This window comes from Chenopodium album, chromosome 4, assembly GCF_948465745.1.
Source record: "Chenopodium album chromosome 4, dcCheAlbu1.1, whole genome shotgun sequence".
In the NCBI taxonomy this organism is placed as follows: domain Eukaryota; kingdom Viridiplantae; phylum Streptophyta; class Magnoliopsida; order Caryophyllales; family Amaranthaceae; genus Chenopodium; species Chenopodium album.
In genome coordinates this window covers 24,546,388-24,573,629 of record NC_137837.1, presented here as the reverse complement: position 1 = coordinate 24,573,629, position 27,242 = coordinate 24,546,388, and the positions used below count along the sequence as shown (strand labels likewise).

The 27,242-nt window shown below is 38.6% G+C and overlaps 1 protein-coding gene across 1 annotated transcript; it reads right to left on the bottom strand.

Annotated features, from left to right (window-relative positions):
• Positions 1-967: 967 nt before the first annotated feature.
• On the bottom strand, positions 968-18,441 carry LOC145629055 (vacuolar protein sorting-associated protein 32 homolog 2-like). The gene is made up of 7 exons (XM_081681532.1): positions 18,053-18,441; positions 8,456-8,555; positions 6,923-7,008; positions 6,572-6,663; positions 5,529-5,643; positions 5,225-5,420; positions 968-1,310 (listed from the first exon to the last, which is right to left on the bottom strand). Exons 1-6 carry the CDS (start codon positions 18,125-18,127, stop codon positions 5,229-5,231), a joined length of 660 nt encoding a protein of 219 aa, XP_081537658.1. The 5' UTR covers positions 18,128-18,441; the 3' UTR covers positions 968-1,310; positions 5,225-5,228.
• Between the last annotated feature and the right edge of the window lie 8,801 nt (positions 18,442-27,242).

Sequence of the window (27,242 nt, the reverse complement as noted above, 5' to 3'; positions counted from 1 at the left end):
TCTTCAACGGTACAATGTGAAGCTTGGGCTTGTCTGGAAGCGATGAAGTGGGCTAAGGCACAGGGGAATCAGGGTATTCTTATGCTTTCCGATTCCATTTCCCTCCTTAACAACTTGCAAGATAACTTTGGTAAGGATGTTTCGATTACTTGGTTGATTAAGGAAATTAGGGAATTGGGGGGGCACTTTTCTGAGGTGTGCAATCTTAAAAGTTCCGAGAGATCAGGTAAAACGGGCGAACGACATGGCTAGAAGATGTCGTCTTTCTTTGTCTAATATTTCTTAACTTGTTGTTCCTTTGCTATTGTAAAAAAAATATATATATACTTATGCTACCATCTTCCTTAAATTGCCAAAATAATGTGTTATAAATAAATAAATAAATAAAATTGGAGGAAATATATTGAAACGATCCAGTCTACTAGGAGTGTCTAAGCTTCTAATGCATTGTTAGCAAAACATTTATTTACACTTACTTTCTAATTGTGGATGCCAACTATCTTACTCGTAGTTGGTTCAAGTCCAGGGGAAGTATTCGAATCCTATTACATCATTGCTCTTTGGTTCTCACTACGCTAAAATGTCGGCATCCTAATTGAGTAAACACAGGTGGGAAATGTTAAAGAAAAGATGGTACGTTCCGAAATTGGTGGTTGCTAGAGCAAGATGTTGTGGCTCATTGGTTGTGCAGGCAAAGAGGTCGCTGGACATGGCAGAGGAAATCAAAGGTGATATGAAATCCCTATTAGTTGAGAATTGTTGTCAAATAATTAATATTATGAGCAAACTACACTAAGTTGAGATTATTAATATCAATTTTACTTGATATACTTTCAACGTGAATTTTATATTCAAACAGGAGTACTCCGATTCCAGAATAATAGAATGTGGCATTTGTTAGATCCACAAAAGTTACTCCATTTCTTAAGTAATGGTACATTGGTATGAGCAGAGAAGCAGCAAAATATTAAAAGGGTTGTAAATGCTCAGCAAGAGTCTGAAGACTTGTGTTGTCCATTTTACACCTGTGGATTGTTGCTTAGTTAGAGTCTTACAGAATGACAGTCAGAAATTACAAAGTAAGAAAATCTGAAATTTACATTGAGAATAGGGTACAATCAAGATGACGTTTTCCCAAGAGGAAACACGGTCTATTAACATCACGCAACCTATACAACACAATTTATTACCAAAGGATCAAAGATTGGGTAATATGTGCCTGCAAAGTTGCCACACACAGCAATAATAAGCTTATTATACAGCTACATCGACGTTAAGACCACCACCTCCTGCCTTCTAGCACAGACAATCTGCATTTAAATCACTAGGTCAATATTGGCTTCAACTTGAGCAAGGATATTGTAAACTTAAGTAACAACAAATAAACCTGTGTTTCAAGCAATTATATCTCCTACCAATACAATTTTTATTTTTACTTTTTTTTTGGTGTGGGGTGGGGGTGGGGGTGGGGGGTGTTACAAGATGATATTCAAGAATAGGTGGAACACGCTCTAATTCAGGGACAATCCTGACGAAGAACAAGCACAGTGTTATCAGAATTAACGCAATACCACTATACAGCTTACAGTACACATAGTAGTAGTACTAGACAACTCATACAACAATAGACCCACATGATATTTTAGAAAAACAACTCAACATATTCACATCTCTGATCTGAATTAGTTTTACCTTTTTGTGATTGTCCTTCATGAATTAATTTTCTTCACCATCAATGAAGCAAGAACAAAGTAACTCAACTATCTAGGCAAGCAAGGAGGACAATACTAAGGCTATAAGCTATGCAGGAGAAGGCGGATGATTCAAAGGGTTAGTGGGATTGTATTTTACTGTTAAATCCAAAAACCAAGGTAAGCAATATGAAAGGGATAGTACAATTTGCAAATTTTTCTAGTAACCTAAAGAATGCATGAAACGAAAACCTAATCAGCAACTCTTCTCTTCATAGGTTTACTTTTTAAAAAAATAAATACCAGAAGGAACCTTCACAGCTGCATATGCTCACTGATAAAAATTGAAAGATTATATTGGCAACATGCATGTGATTGATCTAACATCCTCTGGCATCTACACTATCCTCCTCCTTCCACTAGCCACCAGTTCCCACGACAAACTACTATCCCAGTACCACAGGTTGGGATCAACACATAAACATTGATTGCTGGTTATGGTTTGCAACCTTTTTCATGAGACATTTTCCAAAAATCTCTCACTTACTAAACTCACCAATCACTTTGATAAATGTAATTCCTCTCCAACAACATAGCTCTCTCCTCAACTTTATAAAAATCAGCAAAGCTCATTGATAACAGACCATACTATCCACTTGCCTTGAGGTAATATAGCAAAGTTATCTTCATCCTTATGCAAGGAATAATTGATCACAAATTAAAAAGATTTAATGCTAATGAAATGCAATCTCCAACTTGTGCAAATTTTTTACTGATGCTAATTTTCTGATCTCACAATAACTTTCAGAGCTAAACCTTTCTGAAATTTTCTATACTTCAATAGTTTGTTAAGGTAACAGTAATAATTCTTTTGCTGCAGATTTGAAATTTAGATTAAACACTTACAAGCATTTTAGTCAAGGAAAGTCCCTGGCAAGTGGCAACGGCACCATTTGACAAGAGTGCAATTTCTTATTATGGTCATATGGTCATTGAATGAAACCACTCTCTATCAAGACCTATCTTTTTGTCTCTAAGCCTTTGCTTTATTGACACTTTGTGGGGTAGCGTTTATGAGTTGGAAGGTTATGTATCGAGGTGAGGTTTCACTATCACGATGGAGATGCAAAAAGGAGAGAAATTCAAGGGTGAGCCTTTTGCAGGTTAAGGCATGAAGCTCAAGCCATTTGGGCATTTTGGTTTGGAAGAATAATTATCTCAGATCGTTCTATACCCCCAAGGCTTCGGCTACCCCATAATTAAAAATCTCGGTTGGCGTAATTCTCTTTCTACTTATCCTTTGATAATTAGCCGAGCATTCCAAGTTATTTAAAGAAATACCTATGGTGTCCACTTGTGGGGTGTTGATAGGAGTGGACGAGTGTGGGTCCTAAGGTTGGAGGAAGAGGTACTTCTTGGTTGGTTCCTTCTAGACATGATTAAGCAATTTCAATTTCAGCAAACTGCCATACAAACACCACAAAGATTATGTAATCACAACCCAAGCAAGGCTCACAACAATCTTCCACAACCCAACACAACCACTACAACAATCAAGTTCACAAGTCCATCCTGAAAAATCCTCCCACATACCACATTTGTACTCCCAAAGAGAGTAGTTAGCAACAATTTCCTACAATCTACTTCAACAATTCATCAATTTAAACTGCATATCAAAAACCTCAATTGTCTACAAACCCTAACTTCAAAATTGAATTGAGGGTTCCTTTGAAGATTGATTTTCAAGCAAATTGGGTTTAGTATGAGCAACAAGCAAGCATCAAGGAAGCTAGGAAAGTACATTTGTGGATAAACCACCCACGGTATAAATTTTCCTACTCTCTCAACCTTGCTACTATTTTCATAGATGCCTCTTGCTGAATTATTAATGAAGAAGTTAATTTATTGTTGAATTAATGTTGACATTGATGATGTTATGGTTGTGAAATGATATTGTGAATTTTGATAGGTCGTTGTAAAAATGAGTTAAATTTGTGAATTTTGATAGGTTGTAGTTGTAAAAATGTAATGGTTCAAATGTCAGAACCCAATAAAATTAGTAATACCGCCAGTTAAAGCAAATAACACTCATTATTGCCGCTAATCCAGATACTATGTCATCTTTCTCTTAGAGTTGGGAGCCTTTAAATCCCTGCCCTTAGTAATTGGTTATTACTTGGCAGAATTAATTGAAACCTTCTTTACTACTGGTTCGTGGGTGGTTCTGATTTCAAGTTTTAGGCATGGATTGTGTCTTTATTCAGTCAAAAGCTCACTTACCCACACTGATAAAAAGGACAGTGAAGATGTAATCAGATTTGTAATGGAAACTAAAGAATCAATTACTAATTTTTCTGTGCTCCAAAACCTTGAACGAAATAAAGGATATTTGGCTATTTGCATAAAGTTGAAAGTGCACCGGCCAAACACACGTGATTAATTTTTTTGTGCCTTGTTCTACCCTGGAGAATGTTCTCCAGCTAGCCGGACTAGTGAGGGGGCCCCATTTTTAGACCCGCCTTCCCCCGAATGATCGGTGCAGCGGTTAGGCGGGGACTTTTGCTCACTAGTATTATAATCCAGTACAAATAATGTCGAAGCTCTCTGCAGATGAGCTTCAACTTTTTATATACTAGCTGAAGTAACAGAAGCTAGTAGAATTAGATCCAAACAATACTGAAATACTAAGAGTGCAATAGGGAAGAAAATTAAGAATAATGATGGCAAAAAGAGGAGTTTATAATATTATGTTTAGGTTCACAACAAAAAATAACAAAATAGCGGCAAGGTGTGATAATGCGTGAGCCCAAATTAATTGAGAGTTGCACCGTTAAAAATAATCCAAGTTCACGTTATATGGTCCAATCTGAAGCCATCAGGGAATAGCTGAGGATTGACAATTTCAAAATATAATTTAGCTTCTGAATCTTCTTTTACCAGCTCGAGTGGCACAAACGTCCACAAATATTTAGGAGGACCTTTTTTAAAGTACCACTCTACCATCTGTACAAACTATCTCTTGCACTACCAATTCATATTGCACTATCATAATGATAGAGACACATAGTAATAAGTTATAACTGAAACTATATAGCACATAAAAATTAAAAACAAAGACATTGGATAGGTGAACAAAAAATGGCAATAACTTACAATATAAATATGAAAACTCAACAAAACAAGTTAACAGCTGAAAGATAATTTGTAAAAACTAAAAAACAATAAGTGGTCTTAAACCAAGACACAAACTAAGGACCTTAGCCTCAGAGTTCGTCATTTCTTGGATGGTTAATATGTTTATACTTCAATCTTATTTCATAATCAAACATGTACTTCTAGTTGGTGAATATGTTCAGAATTTTTCCTGGTAGATTTGGATAAGATATGCAGCTCATAGAAAAAGGGACTAAAAAAGGGAGCTTAAGGATTTTCAACATAGTTTTGCACATAGTCTTGCACAAGGTAAGAATAATTTAAATTCACACCCTCACATCCACCCGGCAAATCTATTGATACAAGGGAGGGACGCTAACCTGTTTAAAGTGCCATCTCTGCTTGCAATGCCTCGAGCTCTTCCTCTTCAGCAGTTTTCTTCTGAGGTGTAGGGCGTACAGGTTGTTTTCCATCTGAAACATACACCGGTGCAGCAGGAGCAGTTGTAGCTGGCTGTAGAAGTTGCTCCTCCAATTCAGCACCTTCTAGCTCTTCAAGCTCGGCTTCTAATTCATCCTTCAAGAATGGGGGACGGGGTGAAAAGAGAACAATTTGATGTCAAGAGTCAAGACAGTGCCATTAAAATTCTCATTAGAAAAAGATAGGATAAATTAAAGATTGTACCTCATCAAAATCAGCTGCAGCACCAATTGGAGCAGAGAGAGCTTCCTGTATTTGTTTTAAGTTCTCTGTCTGCTCATTAATCTCATCCATAGTTTGATCCACATTATCAATGTTTCTGGGAAAAAAATTTCAGAAATATTAGGGTAGAATTCTTTTAATCACCTAAGTTCAAACGCATATCATGCTCTCTCCTTTAAATTATTCACAAACTTTCACATCTTATTAAAATGTGTGTACATTGTATAATTAGTTAAAAGTATATTACTCTCTATAACAATAAAATTCTCCAAGCCACAGACATTACCAATATTATTTTATAAGGAATTTTACTCATTTTAAGCATGCCCCTTACTACTTATCCCAAGTAAGCGGTAAGCCAAATCCTGAAACAAGTTCTCAAAAGAGCAAAGAGTAATACTTCCATCATTTTTTAATCGCAACGTTTGAAATTTAACAGTATTCAGTATTCACACACACTCCCTTGATTGTGTATTGTGATTAAAGCCATGGAAAAAAATATAGTCATATGGGATCATGTTAGATTTACCCCGAAATGAACTTTTATATTATCAGCTATTTATAATTTTTACAACAACACAACCTAAGATATTTAAATTATAAATTGTGCATTGGCAAGCGTGAATTCCAAACGTTGCGAATGAAAAATAAAAAAAATGGAGGAAGTACATAATAGTAAAATGAATAAATAATAAAAGAACTAAGATGGCCAAAAAAAATTGGTTCAATAGAGTGGGTTTGTCATCTGTGCCTTTAAATGATAATTTATACTTTCAAATTACGATAACACTATCAAATTTTACTAGTCTAGATAAGCTGGTATCAAAAACTTGAATGAACAATCTACAACATACTTTACCCAGTGCTGATAATTTGTAATAAAGCTTCTTGGGGTCAAAAATATGAGTGGCTAGACCTTAATATTGTGGGTAATGAACCAGGGTTATAGCACTAAGAAACACATCCAATCCACATTTAAAAGTAGACCCACGTTAACTCGACAGCAAATTTAAGGGAATACTTACGTTGCCTTTTGCATGGCCTTCATAGCAGAGGCACCAGACCTTAATGCATCAACAGTCTCTGTTGTTGCTTTGGCCCCTTCAAGCAATATCATCTGCAAGCCAACAGAAGCAACAAGAAGAAAACAAAGAAGTAATAAATATACCTTTCCCATTAAAATAATATAATTATGAACCAGACGCACCCAAACAAGGGAGAAAGGGAAGTGATAAACCCAGGACGCCTCAATGCAATGCACAAATAAAAGTACACTACTGTTAAACAGCTACATCACAGATTTATTTCATTAAAGAGGAAAAAAAGGCATAGACACTACTGAACTATGTCACATGTACTGAAGTCAATTGAGCAACCTGATCATGAATTCGTAGCTGCATATTTCCAAGCTGTTCTACTTGTTGTTCATATAGCCTCTTCCTCTTCAGACATGTTATAGCAGCTTCACACAAAAAACAGAAACGGGATCAGCACACTGTATATTTCAAGGAAAACAATAAGTTTTTTAAAAAAAACAGGATTGAAAGTTAATGAAAGGATATGAGCTAGAACTCCAAAATCACCTAGACATGGCAGACTAGCAGTATGATGGCAGACTGGCAGTATGGCCAGTAGTCCAGTACCATTCTAACAAACATGTATATAAAGACATTCTTAATGCAAACTCAAACATTAGGATGTTGGAGGGAAACCCAACCCAATTCCTAGATTTCAACTACACTACAGGCATCGCAGAACAGGCTAGTACATTGATACTACATAAATTAAAAATTAAAATTAAAAAAAGGGTAATGATATATGTAGCCCTTAGCGCTAAATATAAGCATTAAATATACTTCCTAAAATGGAATTAAGTAGAGAATTTATGACAAAATCACACGCAGTTCAGTGTAATTAATGTTAATTTATCCTCAGTATTTTTTTTAGCTTCTTTTGGGGCTATGTTTATCATTTTCCTTACAAAAAATGGGAAAAGATCCAAGTCAACTAAGGAGGCATTTGGTTTTGAGTTCAGAAAAGGGAAAGGCAATAAATTACCCTAATTCCCTTTTACGTTGTTTGTTCGTCCAATTTAACCATCTATCATACCAAACGAACCGAACCCCTAAACCACCCCCAGTGACAATCCCACCACCGTAATCCATCCTATCCCACCCGAATCCACAACCCAACCACCCGAAACCAAACTCCAACCACCTAAACCACCTCACTACCACCAAAAAAATCCAACACCATCAAACTCCATCTACATCCTTCCAAAAACTCCCAACCCTAAAAATAATTTTTTTTTAAAAAAATAAAATGGGAAGATAACCTTTTTATATTATTAAATATGGTATTGTGTGGTCAAATTCGACCATGATAACTCCAGAAGTTTTCATGTTTGAATTTGACCTTATAATCTTTTAAAGTAGCCCTTTAGATGAGATAATAAATAAGTGAGAGGAAGGTGTTAGCGGTGACGTGGGGGCAGCAGCAAGAAGAGGTTGGTAACAGCAGGAAGAGGGTCATGGCAGTGGCTGCGGAAAGGGGGGTAAAGGTGGCGATGGTAGGAAAGGATCAGCAATGATTCATAAGTATGAGAGTAATTGGTGGAGCGCAGATGAGAAGAGGAAGGTTTGTACGTAACTAAATATAACCCAAACAGCACATTACATGTTACATCAAAGGGTATCACTTTCCTTTCACCCTCCATCCCTTTCTTAATTCCATTCCTTTTACGCTGTGCGAACCAAATGCCCCCTACATTTGACACACATCTATAATGAACTATATATGTATAAATTATTTAAGTTGGAAGAGTATGGCAACAAATCATGGAAGTATAGCAAATGATCAATATAGATTATACAATATCACGCAAAATAGCACCAAAATCTAAAATATACCGCGTTTATTCTTTGCTCTAGTGAATTCCTTAGCCTTTTCTACCTCAGCAGCAGCCTTTTTCATAAGCACCTGCTCCTTTTTCTCCAACATTTCAAGAGTCTGCACATCACAAAAAATTGTATAAACCCTATAAGTACAATGAAACAAGAACATATTTTATTTAAGAATACCACCATGTAGATATGTAGTAAATTACTACTTGTAGAAAATTTTTAAATGACCAATATAATAAATTAATAACAATTGTCAGATAATAATGACATTCTCTTGTGCCAACATATCCTTAATATACATCTATTTCTCAGGGCAGACAACTTACAAGGATAAAGGCTAACAACAGGAAATAAATTAACTTTAAAAATCAAGCACCCAAACTGACCAAAAGATAATATGTGCTGATTAAGGTGCACTAAAATCAGTTGTAATTAAGTGGTGAAAGGATTTTGAATAGGTTCTTTTGCCTTTTTCAGTAATGACTTCGAGCACTCTCTCAAGCATGATTTAATACTAGCCAAAATTCATAACATTTTCCACAATAAGTTGAACACCAATTTTTTATTTTCGCACAGTTTGACCCTTGACAAATCCGTTAGCGGGTCTTTCAAAATTCAAACTATAAACCTATAATTATATTTGGTCACTTTCCCCTCAATCATTTACTTTATCCACACATTCATTTCAAAGCTTGCTGTAAGTTGATGTAGGAGATAGGCCCTTTTACATACTAGGCTAACTGACTGCTGTATTTTTTATTTTTTCATGCACTAATAATATTTTCCAATTGTTGTGTTTAAGTTAAAAGCAAAGTAAACTAAACAGATTATCCAATCACAAACAGAATAAACCGATCAACTAAATAAGCAGTTACAAGAATATTGGGTACAAATTAGGTTAGGCAAAGTGTGACCCAAATGTAATAATTACTCGAAATGAATTCCTAATTGCTAAACCCTACCTCTCACAGTCATTATGGGTTAGTAACATACTCTCTTCTCCTTCTCCTTCTCATTCCCCTTCCCCTTCCCCTTCCCCTGCATGTATATAATATCTCTTTGTCTCTCATTTCAGTTATTTCTTTCCTTAGCCTGAGCATCATCTTATTAAAATCTCACTAACCCCAGTTCATGTAACTGGAAGAGAAAATTTGGCAAAAATGAACCACCCAAAGGGAAACTCTGTTAAAGTAGCTTCAATAACTAGATTACTAGACACAATGTGGCCCAAGGTGCTGATTTGTTGTATAACTATACCTCTTTCCTTCCTCTAGACCAAATGTTTGTTGGGTAATGGGTACATATACACCTAGTTTTGGCCTAACTCAACATTAATTATACTCCATCATTCATTAGAATCAAAGGTCTCAATATTCTATACCTAATTTCAGAAGTACATATCGGAAACCATAGAAAAATGATTATGGAATCAATTGTGAATAAAATTATATGGGCTAACAAATTAAACCTTCCTATTCACATGATTATCAGGCATATTAGTAAACCCAAAATAGCAAGGCAGTGATACATTAAGATGGCATTGAAGTGTTTCTGAAAAACCACACCTAGGTACTCAAAAGGTGTTTGGCCAAATGCTTTGAAGGAAACTAATGTTTATCTGCTGGCATTAGAACTCTAATTATACCATTGGGCATCACCAAGACAACAATTCAATGGGTGATGGCTGACAATTGAATCTTTTTTTAAAGTTCCAGATTTGTCTTACTAGAGCAGCTCATTAAATTCATCACTGCATGACTATCTTGAAAAAAAGCTATTTGCATAATTGGCAAGTTGTTTAGAATAATTTGTTAAATATAATTGTAAGTAGTACATGCATAGCAGGCATGTCAGTATATTACTAAGATTTCAGAACAGGGTCAAGAAATTTTAGATTAGTAAAGGTATTTAACATGTTTATACCTCTGGAGCATTTCAATAACCAAAATTAGCAACTTAAGTGATGCAGTAGCATCCATGGATCCCTTTAGTTCAATCTGGCATATGAACTGAATTCCAGATGGTGGCATTTAGCTCTAAAACAAGTATTTTAAAAGGCTAATATAAGCTTATGAGGTAGCTTAGGTGCATTGAGAATTAATCATGGCCTAAGAGAATGCATTGGAGCTTAATGAGGTTACTTTGAAGGCAACAAGTAAATTGAAAGTGAGAAAGACAGGAATGCCAGTGCTTGGTTGTTACTCCCTTCGAATTTAAATAAGTGAAATGTTTCTCTTGTGCACGTATGCCAATGCAAAAATTTGACTGATAATATCTTTATTTATCAATGAGTAAAAATAATAACTGAATAACAATGAACTATTCATTGAGACGATTTCAACAAATACCCACAAGACTATATTTCTTATGTATAAATCACAAACATTAGTGAAAGAGAATTAGATGAATAGTGCAAAAGGTCCAAACTTTTAACTTTTTTAAATATAGGAGTAGTTAATGAGTCAATTTTGGACAGCAATATCTTCTTCATTACAATCATTTCACAGAGATTCCACTTGGAGATAAAAGTAGAGTTCGTCAGAAGCTTATATCTGACTTCAAACAAACAAGATATGACAGTTTGAAATTGAGCTGCTGAAACTGCCAGCACAAATGGCCAACCCTCAATACATTCCCTTATTATGTGTAATGGAATGGGTCAACAACAAAGTCAACGAAGTCAAGAAGCCAAGGCAACCACCACTTTTGGTGTACTCAAGGCGCGCAAAACAGGGACAGCAGGGGTCAGAGACAATGGGCATCATAACAAAGCTAATTAAGAGAGTTCAAGGAAAGAAAGCAAGCTGCTTTAACAATGTCATTAGATGGTGTTCCCATTCTTAGCTTAGTAAATCACATGTAGCCTTTAAGCTTGAGTATATGTAAGGTAGTAAGTCCAATTAGAAGAGTATCCAGAAATTTGAGAGTCAACATTAGAGAGTTGTAGCCTAAAGCTACTATGAGATTCATAACGTCAAGTTATGTTTATCCTTTGTAATTCAATCTTCAATCAATCAAGTACTCAAGCATTCAACCTTTAGTTACATTCTCTTGTTCGTATTTCCTTGTCCGAAATTAATACATAACAACTTGGTATCAGAGCGGTGGTCTTGCGGTCGCCATCAACGGAAACCACCACTTTCCAGTCAAAAAAAAAAAATGGAGACTAACACCTCACAGAGGGTGGAGGCCATGGAGGGAGCACTGGCCGATGTGAAAACCCAAGAGGCGACGATCGTGGAGAAGTTGCAAGTGCCCGAGGACAACCTATCACGAGCTATGACGGCTGCCATAAAGGCGGCTATGGAGGAGAAACGACAGAAAATCGTGGAGGAACGGAAGAAGACAGAGGAGGCGGTATCGGAAAAAATGGAGGGTCGTTTGGATCGCTTCCGCGTTACCATGGATACCCAAGCCGCAATTGATCGGCTGGAGAAGACGAAGAGGGACTACCAGCAACAGCAACCACCTCTTCCGCCTCCCGAAATGCAAAACGACATCCGTTCTACGGGTCGACATCCATTCTACGGGTGGCCGGATCTCAAACAAAGAACCTTGAATGAGTTCCGTCCCTCTCACTCGGGGACACTCCATGAACAATGGCTTGTCGTTTCCCAAGAAGGGGGATCGGTGGTGGAATATCGTCGGCGATTCATTGAGTTGGCCGCGCCGCTAGAGGATGTGCCGGAAAGTACCATGCTAGGGCAGTTAATCCACAGGTTGAACAAGGAAGTGAAATCTGAGTTGAGGTTACTCAATCCTCCAAATCTTGAAAGAGCCATGGAAATGGCAGGGAGGATAGAGGAGAAAAATTGAGTTCAGCAAGGAAAGAAGCCAGTGGGTATTTGGAGGGGAGGACAAACAATTGGACCTACAAACTCTGCCCAACCCAAAGCAATGCATCCATGAACAAGGGTGGCCTCATAGCCTCCTACGGGCTCCCAGCAGCAACGGGCCGCCCAGAACATGGCCCAAGGCCCCGGAGTCCCAAGGGTATGTGAACATGGGCCGAACCACACCAGGCCCAAGTCAAGGTTCCACCGGAGGAACGAGGCGGTTAACCGAATTTGAGCTAGCGGAAAGGAGAGCGAAGGGGCTGTGTTTCAAGTGTGACGAAAGGTGGGGAGTAGGACACCATTGCAAGAGAAAGGAGCTTAGTGTGTTAATTGTAGCGGAGGGTGAAGTCAAGTTGGAGGTGGAAGGGCCCGAGCCCGAAAGTGATACACCAACGGAGGAAACCGGGGGAATGTCTCTATGTTCGGTGATAAGAATACATAACCTCAAGACAATGAAGCTAAGAGGAGTGGTAAAAGGGCAAGATGTGGTAGTCATGATCGACCCGGGGGCTACACACAATTTTCTAGCCATCTCGGTGGTGGAACAAGCGGCCATTCCCATCACTCAAGGAGGGGAGTTTACGGTTTCTCTAGGTAATGGAGATACCATTCGAGGAAGTGGGGTATGTAAGGGAGTTAAGGTTGAGTTAAAGGGTGGAATCACCATCACCGAAGATTTTTTCCCACTCACCTTAGGAAGTGTCGAGGTGATTTTGGGGGTTCAATGGCTCGAGAAGTTGGGAGCGGTGGTGACTAATTGGCGAACGCACGTGATGAAGTTCACTATAGGAGGTGTGCCGGTGACCCTTAACGGAGATCCTACTCTTGAAAGGACTCAAGTTTCGTTAAAAGCCATGGTGAGGGTGTTAAAGAAAGAGAAGCAAGGGGTTTGGGTTGAATTCAGCAATGTTAAGTCCAAAGAATTGGGCCCAATTTCCAGCAGCCCACATCCTTGTTTGGTGAAAGTTCTGGACCAGTTACACAAAGTATTCAACATGCCAAGTGGGCTTCCACGGTTTCACCTAAGAGGGGCCATGAACATTCTATTGTTCTTAAAGATGGGGCCGACCCAATAAGTGTAAGGCTCTATAGGTATCCTGAAATTCAGAAAGATGAGATTGAAAAACTCATCCAAGAGATGCTCGAAACCGGGATCATCAAACCTTCTTCGAGTCCCTTCTCGAGCCCGGTCTTGCTTGTTAAGAAAAAAGACGGTTCGTGGAGATTTTGCGTGGACTACCGAGCTCTTAACAAGGAGACCGTCCCGGATAAATATCCCATTCCGGTGATCGACGAGCTACTAGATGAGTTACATGGGGCTACGGTTTTTTCTAAGTTGGACTAGAAGTCCAGGTATCATCAAATTCGGGTCTGACCAAGCAACACTCACAAAACGGCTTTCCGGACACATGAAGGACACTACGAGTTCCTCGTGATGCCCTTCGGCCTCACCAATGCACCGGCTACATTTCAATCGCTTATGAATGACGTCTTACGACCCTACTTAAGGAAGTTCATTTTGGTCTTTTTCGACGACATCTTGGTGTATAGCAAGGAGTTAGAAGAGCATACGGGTCACTTAAGATTGGTATTACAAAAGTTGGAGGAAAATCAATTGTACGCCAATTTTAAGAAATGTGAATTCTGGAAAAGTGAGATAGCTTATTTGGGTCATGTAATTTCCAAACAAGGAGCTGCCATGGATGAGGATAAGGTTCGGGCCATAATGGAGTGGAGCGTCCCTAAAAATCTCCGGGAACTTAGAGGGTTCCTGGGGCTTACCGGCTATTATCGTAAATTCGTCAAATATTACGCCCAAATAGCAAGTCCTCTCACGACTCAATTAAAAAAGGACAGTTATGGGTGGTCAGAGGCGGCGACCACGGCGTTCCAGAATCTGAAAATTGCCATGACCACAGCCCTTGTCCTTGTCGTACCCAACTTCAGCGAGGGTTTCGTGGTGGAAACCGACGCCTCCGGCTTCGGGCTAGGGGCGGTGATGATGCAACGCGACCATCCGATTGCTTACTACAGCAAACTCCTAGGTGTCCGAGCTTGGAGTAAGTCAATTTATGAAAGAGAGTTGATGGCCATCTCGTTAGCGGTGGCCAAGTGGCGCCACTACCTATTGAGGCGGTCGTTCGTGGTTCGTACGGACCAGCAGAGCCTCAAATATTGGATCGAGCAAAGAGAAGTCAGTGGGGATTATCAAAGATGGTTGCGAAAATTGGTGGGATTTGATTTTGTCATCCAGTATAAACCAGGGTCAGCCAATAGGGTGGCCGACGCCTTGTCTCGCAAAGATGAAGCAGTGGTGTGCTCTTCAGGGAAGAAGGTGTCGGGGAAGAAGAAAGGAGATGTGAAATTGGAGTTTGGGGCTTTAGTCCAAACTTGTTTTGTGGACTGGCTGAATTGGAAGGAGAATTAGAGAGGGATGTTGGGTTAGGCCACATCGTGTTGGGCCTGAAAGAAAGAAAAGAAGGGCCTAAGGGTTTTCATATTGAAGGCAACAGACTCTTTATAAGAATCGTGTTGTTTTGCCTAACACTTCCAAATATATTCCTTTACTATTGCAGGAATATCATAGCTCACCCATTGGAGGACACGACAGTGAAATGAAGACATACCTCCGGCTTGCCACCGACTGGTTCTGGACCAGAATGAGGAAGGACGTGGGAAAATTTGTTCGGGAATGTGACGTTTGTCAGCGAAGCAAGACAATTACTAAGAGTCCGTTGGGGTTGCTCCAGGCCGTGTGGGAGGACATTTCAATGGATTTTGTGGAGGGTTTTCCTTTGTCCCAGGGAGTAGACTCGGTGCTAGTGGTGGTAGATCGCTTGTCGAAATACGCCCACTTCATTGGGCTTAAGCACCCTTTCAAACACTCTCAAGGTGGCCGATGCCTTTGTCCGAGAAATTGTCCATTTACATGGTTTTCCGGCCTTCATAATTTTTGACCGCGATCGAGTCTTCATGAGTATCTTTTGGCGCGAGCTCTTCCGACTACAAGGGACACACCTTCGACGAAGTACGACCTATCACCCCCAAACCGACGGCCAAACGGAGATAGTGAACAAGAGCCTTGAGACTTACCTCCGATGTTTCATTGCGGAACAACCTAAGGAGTGGGCTCGTTGGTTACCGTGGGCAGAATATTCCTACAACACATCACCCCACACTTTGACCAAGATGACCCCATTCAAGGTCGTTTATGGTCGTGACCCACCGAAGCTATGGCAATTGGGGGGAGTCAGGAAAGGGATGGAATTTTGGAGGAATTGCGAATGAATTTGAATCGTGCTCAACAAGTGATGAAGATGAATGCTGATAAACAGAGGAGGGAAGACAAGTTCGAGGCCGGAGATAGGGTCTTAATCAAGCTACAACCTTATCGGCAAAAGTCTCTAGCAAGGAGGCCTTTCAAAAAATTGGCTGCTAGATTTTATGGCCCCTTTGAAGTGATTGAACAAATTGACAAGGTCACTTATAAATTGAAGTTGCTAGCATATTGCAGGATACACCCTGTTTTCCATATATCGCAACTTAAGAGAGCCCTTGGCAGCACTCCGAGTCAACCCACCATCCCTAAGCAACTATCACCTGATTTGGAGTTAATGGTGGAACCGGAGGAACTCCTCGATGTGGGCATAGTACGGAAGGAGTCTATGTTCGTGCTCGAAGTATTGCTTACTTGGAAGGGGTTAACCGATTATGAGGCTACATGGGAGGAGTTCGAAGCCGTCAATCTGCGTTTTCCTACCTTCCACCTTGAGGACAAGGTGAAACTCAAAGGGGGGAGTGACGTAATGGAATGGGTCAACAACGAAGTCAAGAAGCCAAGTCAACCACCACTTTTGGTGTACTCAAGGCGCACGAAACAGGGACAGCAGGGGTCAAGGGTGGTCAGGGGTCAAGGGTGGTCAGAGACAATGGGCATCAAGACAAAGCTAATTAAGAGAGTTCAAGGAAAGAAAGCAAACTGCTTTAACAATGTCATTAGATGGTGTTCTCATTCTTAGCTTAGTAAATCACATGTAGCCTTTAAGCTTGAGTATAAGTAAGGTAGTAAGTCCCATTAGAAGAGTATCCAGAAATTTAAGAGTCAACATTAGAGAGTTGTAGCCTAAAGTTACTATGAGATTCATAACCTCAAGTTATGTTTATCCTTTGTAATTCAATCTTCAATCAATCAAGTACTCAAGCATTCAACCTTTAGTTACATTCTCTTGTTCGTATTTCCTTGTTCGAAATTAATACATAACATTATGTCACCTCTCCTCTTTCACCTCAACCATTTCAAATTTAACTATTCCACCCTCCTTTCATCTTATCGTCGACACTATTCATCAGCAAACAGCAGTGCAGAGATCTCTCTGGTCATGAAATTTACTCAGCCGGTCAAATAGCAAGGAAGCAGAAGTTACTACTAAGTAGCAATCTCTTAATAAAAAGGCCTTTCTAGCTGTCTCTTTTATTCCTGTCCATTTAAGCTAAAACCTATTTCCTAGTGTAAATAAAAGGTTCCCTTCACACTTTAACAACACCAAGCCCAATAAATAGACTGCCGTGGAACAAGGGAAACATAGTTTGCTTCTGTAAGATTTAGATTTAGATATCAATAATCCCGCACCAAAAAGTTTCTTTTAAGGATCAACTCCTGACTAATCATTATCCAAATTTCAGATTGAGGTGCAAAATCATCAGATGTAAACTTCCTCTTTCATTGTCAAACACCATTGCCTCTAACTAATGCTTGTCTCTACATTCCACCATTTGCGGGTCATGCCATATTCTCACCAAGACCTAAAACACAACTCCACCATAATCTGATTTGTGGTTCATGCAATAATCGGTTCCTAGTGTAACACAAAGGGTTAAGCATAGACTAGAAAGTGGTGTGATTTTGTTTCATGATGACAAAGGTACATGACTAATTTTCATTTCCAGACCTTTGAGTGAAAAATCTAATTATTTGACAGTTTGACACAGATAAGCAAATAACATCTCTTGTTGTTTTTTCCCTAAGTTCGACAACTGACATCGCTTTTCTGCTTTTTGAATGGGTATCCCTGAAAGGAAGGCCCGAAGAAAAGGGATCCGGGACATTGCAAAGCAAACAACTTATTAGGAGTTGTTACCTTAAATCCACCCCACTTTCTGTAATTAATTTGACTGGGTGTTGAAATAAAAGTGAGAATTAGTTACCTCATTCACAAAATTATTTACAAAAACTTGTACATCAAATTGGTTTGTAAACTCATAATTGTTGCTCAACTTTATAAGTTGCTAAGAATTAAGCCAAAACAGAAATTCCCATCGAAACAGTCTACGTTCCTCTAACCGCCCCACGCCTTGTTAATCCAGAGAATGAATCAACTCCACTTACAATACAACTCACAGAAGTACAATATCTCAGGACAATCCACTCAACGCATCGAATCAATAAAAACATGACGCCCGATTGCAACAAACAATTTCTGCTTACAGAAAACTTGTTGACTCATTCACATCCTCAAAAAAACAACCAAAAAATGAACAAAAAGTAGTAATAAAACTGAACACACTTGATATTAATCCAATAAAAGTATCATATATTTCAGCGGTAAAATACCAAAATCAAACACCCATCTCATCAATCAACAGAAGAAAAACAATGAAAAGATTCAGCAATAGCAAGCGATCGAAATTTTAAAAAAATAAAAAAAAATTTGCATAAATGAAATTAATTAATTAAACAAAAAAAAAAAAAAAAATCATAAGAACAAACCTCACTCAATTTATCCAAAGTAGCAACAGCACTCGTTGTACCCTCCTTGGGTTTGCCGAAAATCCTCGTAAACATGATTAATTAATGGGGTTCGATCCCTAAAAAATCAATGAAGAAAACCCAGAAAAAGGAGAACTAGATTTAAAGCGGGAGGAATCCGCGTAAATTGGGAAAATGGGGTTTGATGAGAAAAAATTGATTGATTTGATCAATTAAGCAAATTTCTCTGATAATATGAATCTTGAAATGGTAGCAAAAGATATTTGAAGAGAAGGTTTGAGAGGAATTTCAATGGAGGAAAGTGGTATAATTTGGGGTATTGGTTGGCTAACCAAAGCTAAAAGCAAAGTATGAGAAGGGAGTTTTATTTTTCTTTTTCATTATTCATTCATTGTCAATTTGTCATCGCTCGGCGTAAAAGAACAAAACGAAGCAAATGAGAAATTTCTAAAACTAGACTAGATAGTAGATACTACATCCAGTCCATTTTACTAGTAACTTTAAGGGTGATTGCGGAGGACGAGACAAAACTTTTAAGGGGTGAATTAGAAAAAGTAAGGGTATGTAATTAGGAGAGTAAAATTGGAGAGGATTGTTGTGGTCCATTTTTTGACTTTTTGGACCTATTGTACTTTTGTGAATTTAGTGGGAAATTCCCACCCTTATTTCCTAGCAGTGAAAGAAACTAGTGGGAAATTTTGTTCCCACTTTGTTTCCCTCCCAAATTTTCCCCAAATTTCAGACTTTTTACCAAGTTCCCCCAAAATTCAAATTTAACAATTCAATTTAAACAAAATGCCCTATATAAAAGCAGGGCATCCCTTCCAATTCCCCATTTTCAAAAGATCAGTTTCAAGGGAATTGGGGAGGGGGGAGGGGGGAGGATAAATTCAAGTACGATTATATCAGAAATTAGTTTAGTAAATCCAAAATACAAGCAGCCCTATCAAATTACAACCATCTAAATCTAGACTAGTTAAATCCTAATTCCTAAAGATGTGTTAGTAGATGCAGCTTCATTAATTACAGGAATAAGCTCCGTTGAAGACCGTCCAAAAACCACCAGCCGCCACTTCATCACCAAAAAAACAATCCTGAAAAATAAAAAAGGGAAGGGACTCGTGGCAGAGTTCATAGATGAACTTATGGATGAGTTTATTCAACAGCAGCAGCTCATGGAAGATGAATTGAACGAAAAACAATTCATCCATGAAAAGTATCAATGGTCGCCAGATTCAGATCAGGAACAAGACCAACAACATGAAGATTATGATGCAGATGGATATGATGCAGATGATGATGCAAACCAAGAAGAGCTACAGCACTATGTCAGAGCAAGCAGAGAGATGACAATAGAACAGAATAGAGCAATTGTTGATGAGATTATGTTGCACATGGAGGGGGACTCATTGCCAAGAGGCTTTTTTAGCCAATTTGGTAAGAAAACATTCAGTGCACAAATCTACAACAACAAGGTGGTTTCAGGTAATAAAACATTCTCTAGCACAAGGTATTGTTGTTGATGTCAATACAAAAAATTAGGCAGGACAGGACGCAAAGCAAAAGAATACACAGATGAGTTCCTGACTTTAGTACCATTGTACAAAACAACAACTGAAAGGGGATATGTTGCTGCACTTAAAATTCCCAAAATAGCATTGCATAGGCTTAGGCGGCAAGGCAGGCTCAGAACACACACAAGCACAAATCACCCAGCATTGACAGAGAAGCACAAAGTGTCAAGATTAAAATGGGTTTTAAGTCTGATACACCCTATACCAGCTGTAGGGGACCCACATTCACTGATTTGCAACAATGGATACATTTAGATGAGAAATGGTTCTACATTAATCCAGAAACAAGAACCTTCTACCTACTGCCTACAGAAGAAGATCCATACAGGGCACAATAATCAAGGAGATTCAAGATCAAAGCAATGTTTTATGGGAATGATAGGGAAGCCATTGTTTGATGATGAAAACAACATGATACATGATGGCAAATATGGTCTTTTTCCTTTCGTAAAGTATGAAATGGCCAAAAAGAAAAGCAAGAACAGAGATGTAGGGACTCTAGAGACAAAGGCAATCCAAAGTGTCACAAAAGAATGCATAAGACAGATGCTGCTAACACATGTCGTCCCCACAATCTATGAGAAATGGCCACAATAGCTACCAAAGGACATCATCATACAATGGGATAATGCTAGGCCTCATCAGGTGCCAAAGGATGAAGAATTTCAAGCGGCTTGTCATGCACATGGGTTCAACATTCAATTCATTTTCCAACCAGCTCAATCACCAGAAACAAATGTTTTAGATTTAGGCTTGTTTAGTGTGATTCAATCATTACAATATCAATCATTTCCAAGGAATCTAGATGAATTAATCAAGGAAGTTGCTAGAGCTTTTGAAGAATTTGATCATATATTGAACAAGTACACATGGATCACACTTCAATCATGCATGATGAATATACTAGAAAAGCAAGGTGGTAATAACTTCTCTCCCCCACACATGAAGAAGAGAAGCTTGGACAACCAGGGTCTACTACCACAACTACTACAAGTTGACAGGGATCTCATTGCTCAGGTAGTGCATTTTTTTTGACACAGTCACAATCACAGGAGATGATCAAGGGCACATGTAAGTAGATGCAGACTGATACATGTGCATTACTTTTGGAAGGATAGTATTAGGGGACTTAAATTTGACTGCCACACATAACCTTTTCCTTTTCAAACAACTTTTTGAGTTAGATTATGTGTAGGTTATGTGTACTTTTGGTAGATACAAATGGATCATTTATTTGGCATTCATGTAATCAGTAAAGTTCATATCTTTTGATTAAACAAACATTTAAATATAGAAGTGTATATGTGTTTATTTTTTTAAACCTATTATTTCCATCAGAATGGGTGTGTTTTCAGTCAAAGCTTTAATGAGTGTTGGTACCTCAACAAAAACCTCTGTGAGAAGGTTTGTGGAGCATCCAGACCACCCAAGTAGCTATCAGATGAGTCCCATCATCATATGGAAAACCAAAAGGGATATGCATTAACAAAAAAGAACTCAATGCATGAATGACATAATACAAGGGACAAAATTCAACACCTTCATGGCTTCCATGCAAACTAGGTCAAGGTCGACAAAAACAGTAGGGGACTTAGATTCTACAGCCATGGTAGAACAAACAACTGTACAAACAAGCAATGCAACCAACATATATCCAAATTTCTCATAACTTCTCCAGCTCAATCACATAACTTCTCCAACACCACAGAATCAACAAATGCAAACCAAACCAGTATATTACCATCAAACAACCTATATGTCCAAACACAACAGTTTTAACACAAACAAACATCAACTTCTATCAAATACCAGCATCCCAAAACACAGAGCCAAAGAAAATTAACTACTCACATATAATCCAACAGTAATGCAACAAATTACTAGGTAAGCAAAACAACTGCAGCAACATCCAACCAAACAAGTTTTCAATAAATAATTTCACAGTACATGCATAAATAGAGGAGCATAAAAAAAATTAGGGTTTATAGAGTATACGCTGCGCATTCAATTACGAGGAGGGTTGAACTAAGGGTAGTAGATCTGCAGGTAAGCCTCAATCACTTCCTCCCTCGTCATGCCGTCCGGAGGTCCAGATTTGATGCGTTTAGCGCCGGAGGAAGGCCCCTCTTCACGGTCGTGGGACTCTGGTGGCTTAACCACCTCAGAAACCTCCAGATCTACTGGGTAGACTCCCCGGTAGCAGACACCTCTACCTCAGCCACTGGAGAACCAGAAACCCCAGCAGAAACCCCAACAGCAACCACGGAACCCTCAATCGTAGGAACCACCTCAAATGGTGGTTCATCATGGGCCGCAGCCTCTGAGACCACCACCTTCGGCGTCTCGTCCTCATCGCTGACATACTCAGCGAGTTTTGCCCCCCGAATTAGCCTCCTCGCAATCACAGAAGCACGGCGAACGGGTTTCATGTTACTCGTTCCACGCTGGGGCTTGTAGGTGACGCTCCCAGATCGGCGGCTAGAAGCACTAGATTCTAGGGTTTCATGGCAAGTTAGGTCTAGGTTTTTGTCGGTAGGAGAAGCCATTAAAGGAGTTCACAAGTTGAAACAGAGAAAGGATGAAGAGAGGAACTCAAAAACAACAAACTAGAGAAGAGAGACAGAGAGAGAGGATGGGAATCGGCGAGTGAGGAGTGAGAAAATAAGAACTAGGGCTTTTGTAGGAGGGATTTATTCTGGAGAATTCTCCAGAATAAATGAACTCCACCTAGTTTATCTAATGAATTGAATGAGGAGCATTCAATTGAGGTAGTTAGAGAGTTGTTGAATTTGAAGGGTTGGGGTATAATTTTGGTGGGAATGATTAATTTAATTAATCAGTTTTGCTTTGTAATAAGATAAGGTTAGTAGTTTAATAAAGTTGAATTATAAAAAAAGTAAGGGTAAAATGGTAAATTTGCCTTAAAACATTACTAAAAAAGGAAAGATATGGGAAAGTTGCAAGTAATGTGGACCATCCCAAAAAGGAAATAGTTGCAAGTAAAATAGACCGGAGGTAGTACTTGTTTCGCCATGCATCTGTGTTAATGTACGCGGAAGTACTAATACAATTTTGTTATGCATTTGCAAATACATAATAAATATAGAAATATTAAAAAGTACATGAAAGAGAGAGAAAGGAGGATAGAGATAGGTAAGTGGGACCATTTTTAAATATACCACTGAAAGCTTATATAATACTATTGTCTATTTAGTGATATTATTCCTACGCGTAGTTAGCACCACTGAATGCATATATAGTACCAACACATACATATATTATACCACTTAATGTTCAATGGTAGTATTTGATCATCCAATACCCAATGGTCCTACTCTTAAATCAGAATATGCACATACGTGTAATTACACTCTTACCCCTTGTCTGCATTTCTCTATGTATAACTGATGTGTCTATTTTATATAGTATTTTACCCCCGTCCCTTGGTCATAATTAGTAGTGTTTTTGGCTCTTTAGAGCCACTTTTATTACTAATTAGTGTTTTCGTAGGATTGGTTGACTTTTGCAGGGATTTACACTTTTGGAGTATTTTCTCGAGATATTTTGGAGCAATCACGAGCATTAGAGAAGCACGACCAAACTTTATAGCCCAAGACCGGTTAGAGCCATCGAACCGGTGATTAAGGGCTCGGTATAGGTGATACCGGGGCATTTGGACCGAGTAATCAAGACCTGAGGAGGAAACCCAGATTGGCCCGAAGAATTGGAGCCCAATCGCAGTCCAATTAGTGGCCCAAGAGAGCTGCCCAGCCAAAAAGGCTGGCGCTCGGAGGCGCTTGGCCGGGCGGGAGAAGCAAAGGTCGGCGCCCGGTGACGCGCCCGGCCGGGCGCGAGATTCAACCTGAAGAGCAAAAAGGCGCGCCCGATCGGGCAGTGCCTCGCCCGATCGGGCGCGTGTAATTATTAGGAGACGATTAACGTCGCTTTAGTTTGTTTTAGTTTAGGATTTGTACAGAGTATAAATACTCTTCCGTAAGACAATTTTAGGAGCTCTCTCTCTCTCTCTTTACTCTTTCTTTACCCTCTTAATTGTTTTCTTAGATTCTTTCTCTCTTAAACCTTTGTTCTTAATCCATTCTTAATTCCAGATTCGTTTGGTAACTATTTCTCTTCTCTTAATCTTAATTGTTTATTTTATTCCTTTAATTATGTCTTGTTTTATTGCTTTGATTTGTTTAGTTCTTATTATGTGTGATTAGTTCTATTTCTAGGGATTATGGGGATCCATAAATAATATGAAGGGGTAATTTATTGTTGTTAATTATCAATGCTAGATTAATTTCCTATTGATTGATTTAATGCTCTGTGACTAGATTAGGCCTGATCTTTTATGCATGAGTTTGACAATATTGATTCGAGATTCGACAGATGAGAATTGATGTTTAGGTCTAGTTTCAATAGGCAGGTTAATTTATAAATGGTTAGGTCGAGATTCGAAAGATGAGATTTAATACCAGTAAATTAATTGTGTGATTACAATACGTAGCTGTAGACACCCATTTGTGTCTCCCCAAAACCAAACCCAGTGATGAGTACCTTTCACGTCGAATCATAATCGAATGAAACGAAAGTGTGGAAAGGTCTAGTGTTGCGGAAAGTTTTTATTTTTTTTTCTCTTCTCTTTGTTTTTGAAAACTTATTTTAAGAAAATAGCCAATCCAGTTTGGTTGGTCCATGATATGGGTCCAATAGTAGTTTAGTTGGATGGGGCTTGCAAAGACCTTTCCAACGATATATTATAAGCCCAATTCCAATGAATATTGAGGAAGTTATGGCCAATTTACTAAACTGGGCCCGGTTTGAGCTTTATACACGGCCCAATGATCTTGAGGAGGGCCTAATATGATTTATCATTTCTAATGCAATTAGGAATGGTTTTAGTCTTCTAGATTCTTCTAGTAGGTTCTTTTCATTCCTAATTCAATTAGCATTGATAAATTGACTTTTGTTGACTTTTCAGAGTTTTAATCAAAATCAAATAGCATTTTCGGGGAAATTATATTATTTTATCCTCTAGTATGGTAAACTTATCGGATTTTCGAAAACGCGTTAGAATCAGGCTTGGCGCCTAACCCCAGGCCTTGGCGCCTGGAACCAGGCCTGGCGCTTGGCGCTTGCCATTGGCGCATGGCGCTAGTGTTGGCGCATGGCGCTAGTGTTGGCGCCTGGGTAATTTTAATATTAAATATGATTGTTACGATGCTTCCTATATTCTTCCTAATATTTATGATTGTTAGTATCATGTTAGGGTTAAAGACTTGATTTTTATTGCTTAGTGACATGCTAGGGTTTGTTATTAATCTTGTTAGTATCATGCCTAGGATCTTGCTTTTATTATGCTTTAATATTAACATGATTATGTTTATAATTGTTATAATTTATGATGATTATGAATATTATTATTATTATTATTATTTTGATGATCATTATTTTATTTATGATGATTATTATTATGATTATTATTTTTATGATTATTATTATCTTGATGATGATTATAATTTTATTGTTGTGATGTTGATTATTATTATGTTGCTTGATATTTATTTTTATTGCTTGATCACACCTTTTATGCATGTTTAAAGGGAATTGGTACTTGTAATCACGCTTAATAAGATAATTAATAATCTTGTTAGGGTTAATTTGATTATAATTCAAGTGATCGCCAATAATAGTTTATTTGTGCATTAATATTCAACCAACATAGATAAACAGGTTTAGGGTTAATCCTATTGATTGCATGTTAATCAGAAAGCGCACATGAATACGATCAGAATAAAGTAGAGGCCTATTATTAGGGCAGGTTCAATCTCTTTTAGGTTGGATTTGTACCTTCATCCCCGAACCCTTATTTGGTTCATGACCTTATGGAGTTGACGATCTCTTGGATCGTTAAGGGGTGTAACCTTCACCTCGTGAACGATTTACAAGTTCCTTAAAAAACTTGTTGGCGACTCTTTTGCTTTATCTTCTTCCCTTTTGGACGCCACCGTACTTTAGTGTATGATCACAGTGGGGTTCAAGCTAGTGGGATTAAGGCTTGAAATTATTCCCTACAGTTTTTTGGCGACTCCGCTGGGGAGGATTTCTATTTTAATTCTTGAATTTGTTTCGGCAATGATTTATAATGAGTGGATGAGACTCGAAAAGTTCTAAGTATTTCATGTGCGTAATTTTGATTAACATTATTGTCATATGTATAAAAAAAAATCTCATTGGAAAGACCATCCGTAATGAGTTAAAAACATAGGATTTTACACGTAGGAAATTTGAGAAAAGTCTTTCACAACTAGGACTGAAATAACACCGCGCGAAACTGGAAAATTTTATCGAGCACAGAAAGCTGCTGAGGCATGTGGGAAGTAGCGACAGGGGCCGGAGCTTGGCGCCAGCAATTTAATCGTAGCGCCAGACGCCAGTATTGGCGCCAGGCGCTACAGTTAAAAGCTGGCGCCAACCTCCCCCAATACCGAGCCAGAAATATGCGTTCTAATTTCGACCGGTTTTTCGTATTGTTTGCTCAATCCTACTTCCTGATTGAATTTTTTTCTCACTTTTCTGAAACCCATATGTGTTCTACATATAGACATAACCCTATGGGAATTCATGCTCCATCTACTCGATTGAACGCTCCGTGCAACAAAGGGTACATCCGAGATGTTGAATTCACCAAACCATGGAAGCGAGTTTTTTCTAAAACTCGCGGTGTCCCATCCACTCGCGCCAACCCTTCACGGTTAGGCTTCCGCGCGGTGCATCCGGACAATTAACCATGGACCCTCTTTGACTAAACCATATCCCGAACTTTAGAGAACTAGAGCCATGGTTAGGTTGCGAACGCATTGCATCATGTTGTGCCTACTTGACTAATTAAGCATTATTTGTTGTGCATATATATTCTATGTTTCTCTTAACCGTTTGTTGACTTGTGTTGAGACTAAATAAATTAATGACTTAAAGAACTTTGCCTAATTAATTAATTAATTAATTAATTAATTTGATTCAATAAAGTCTAGTTTTTTAATCGAAATTGACCTAGTACGACTTTAGGCATACCCCAGTTGACTAATAACACCGAAAACAGTCCCAGACCGAAGCTCCAATATTGGCGCCAAGGTCTGAGCTGTAGCGCCACACTATGGAGTGTAGCGCCTGACGACAGCTATGTTGTCTGACGCCAAGCTCCACAGTGTGACGCCAGTCCTGTCGCTTGGCCGACAGTTCGGATTATTGGTTGAGTCATCACCTAGCGTCTAATTAACTAGTTTGCTAATTAATTCGGTTAATTTTCGCTGTCAATAACACCTTGTTGAGTCATTAATCGAGTCTTAGTCACATAGTCCAGCCACATGGTCATGACACGAGTCTTAACGCACCATCTACATTGACTAGTCTTAGCACACACTTTGAGTATATGTCACCATGACCATGTCTTAGGTTCATGCATGAGTCGGTCTTTTCCGTCATTTGTGTTGGGGGGTACATTCTATTCCTAATTCTTCATATCCCTCCACCTAAATCTTCTTCACATTCTATTCCAATCTTTCTTCACTTCTTCCATCCATTGCATGTTGAATAAAGTTTGAGTCAAATAATTA

What these genes read in the sequence shown, in the direction of transcription:
- LOC145629055 (XM_081681532.1), bottom strand. Translation starts at nt 18,127, where the DNA reads ATGTTTACGAGGATTTTCGGCAAACCCAAGGAGGGTACAACGAGTGCT. An exon ending in CTTTGGATAAATTGAGTGAG is followed by an intron (nt 8,556 to 18,052) that starts GTTTGTTCTTAT and finishes TGTGATGTGCAG; the next exon opens with ACTCTTGAAATGTTGGAGAA. An exon ending in CTGCAGCTGATTTTGATGAG is followed by an intron (nt 5,421 to 5,528) that starts GTACAATCTTTA and finishes CCATTCTTGAAG; the next exon opens with GATGAATTAGAAGCCGAGCT.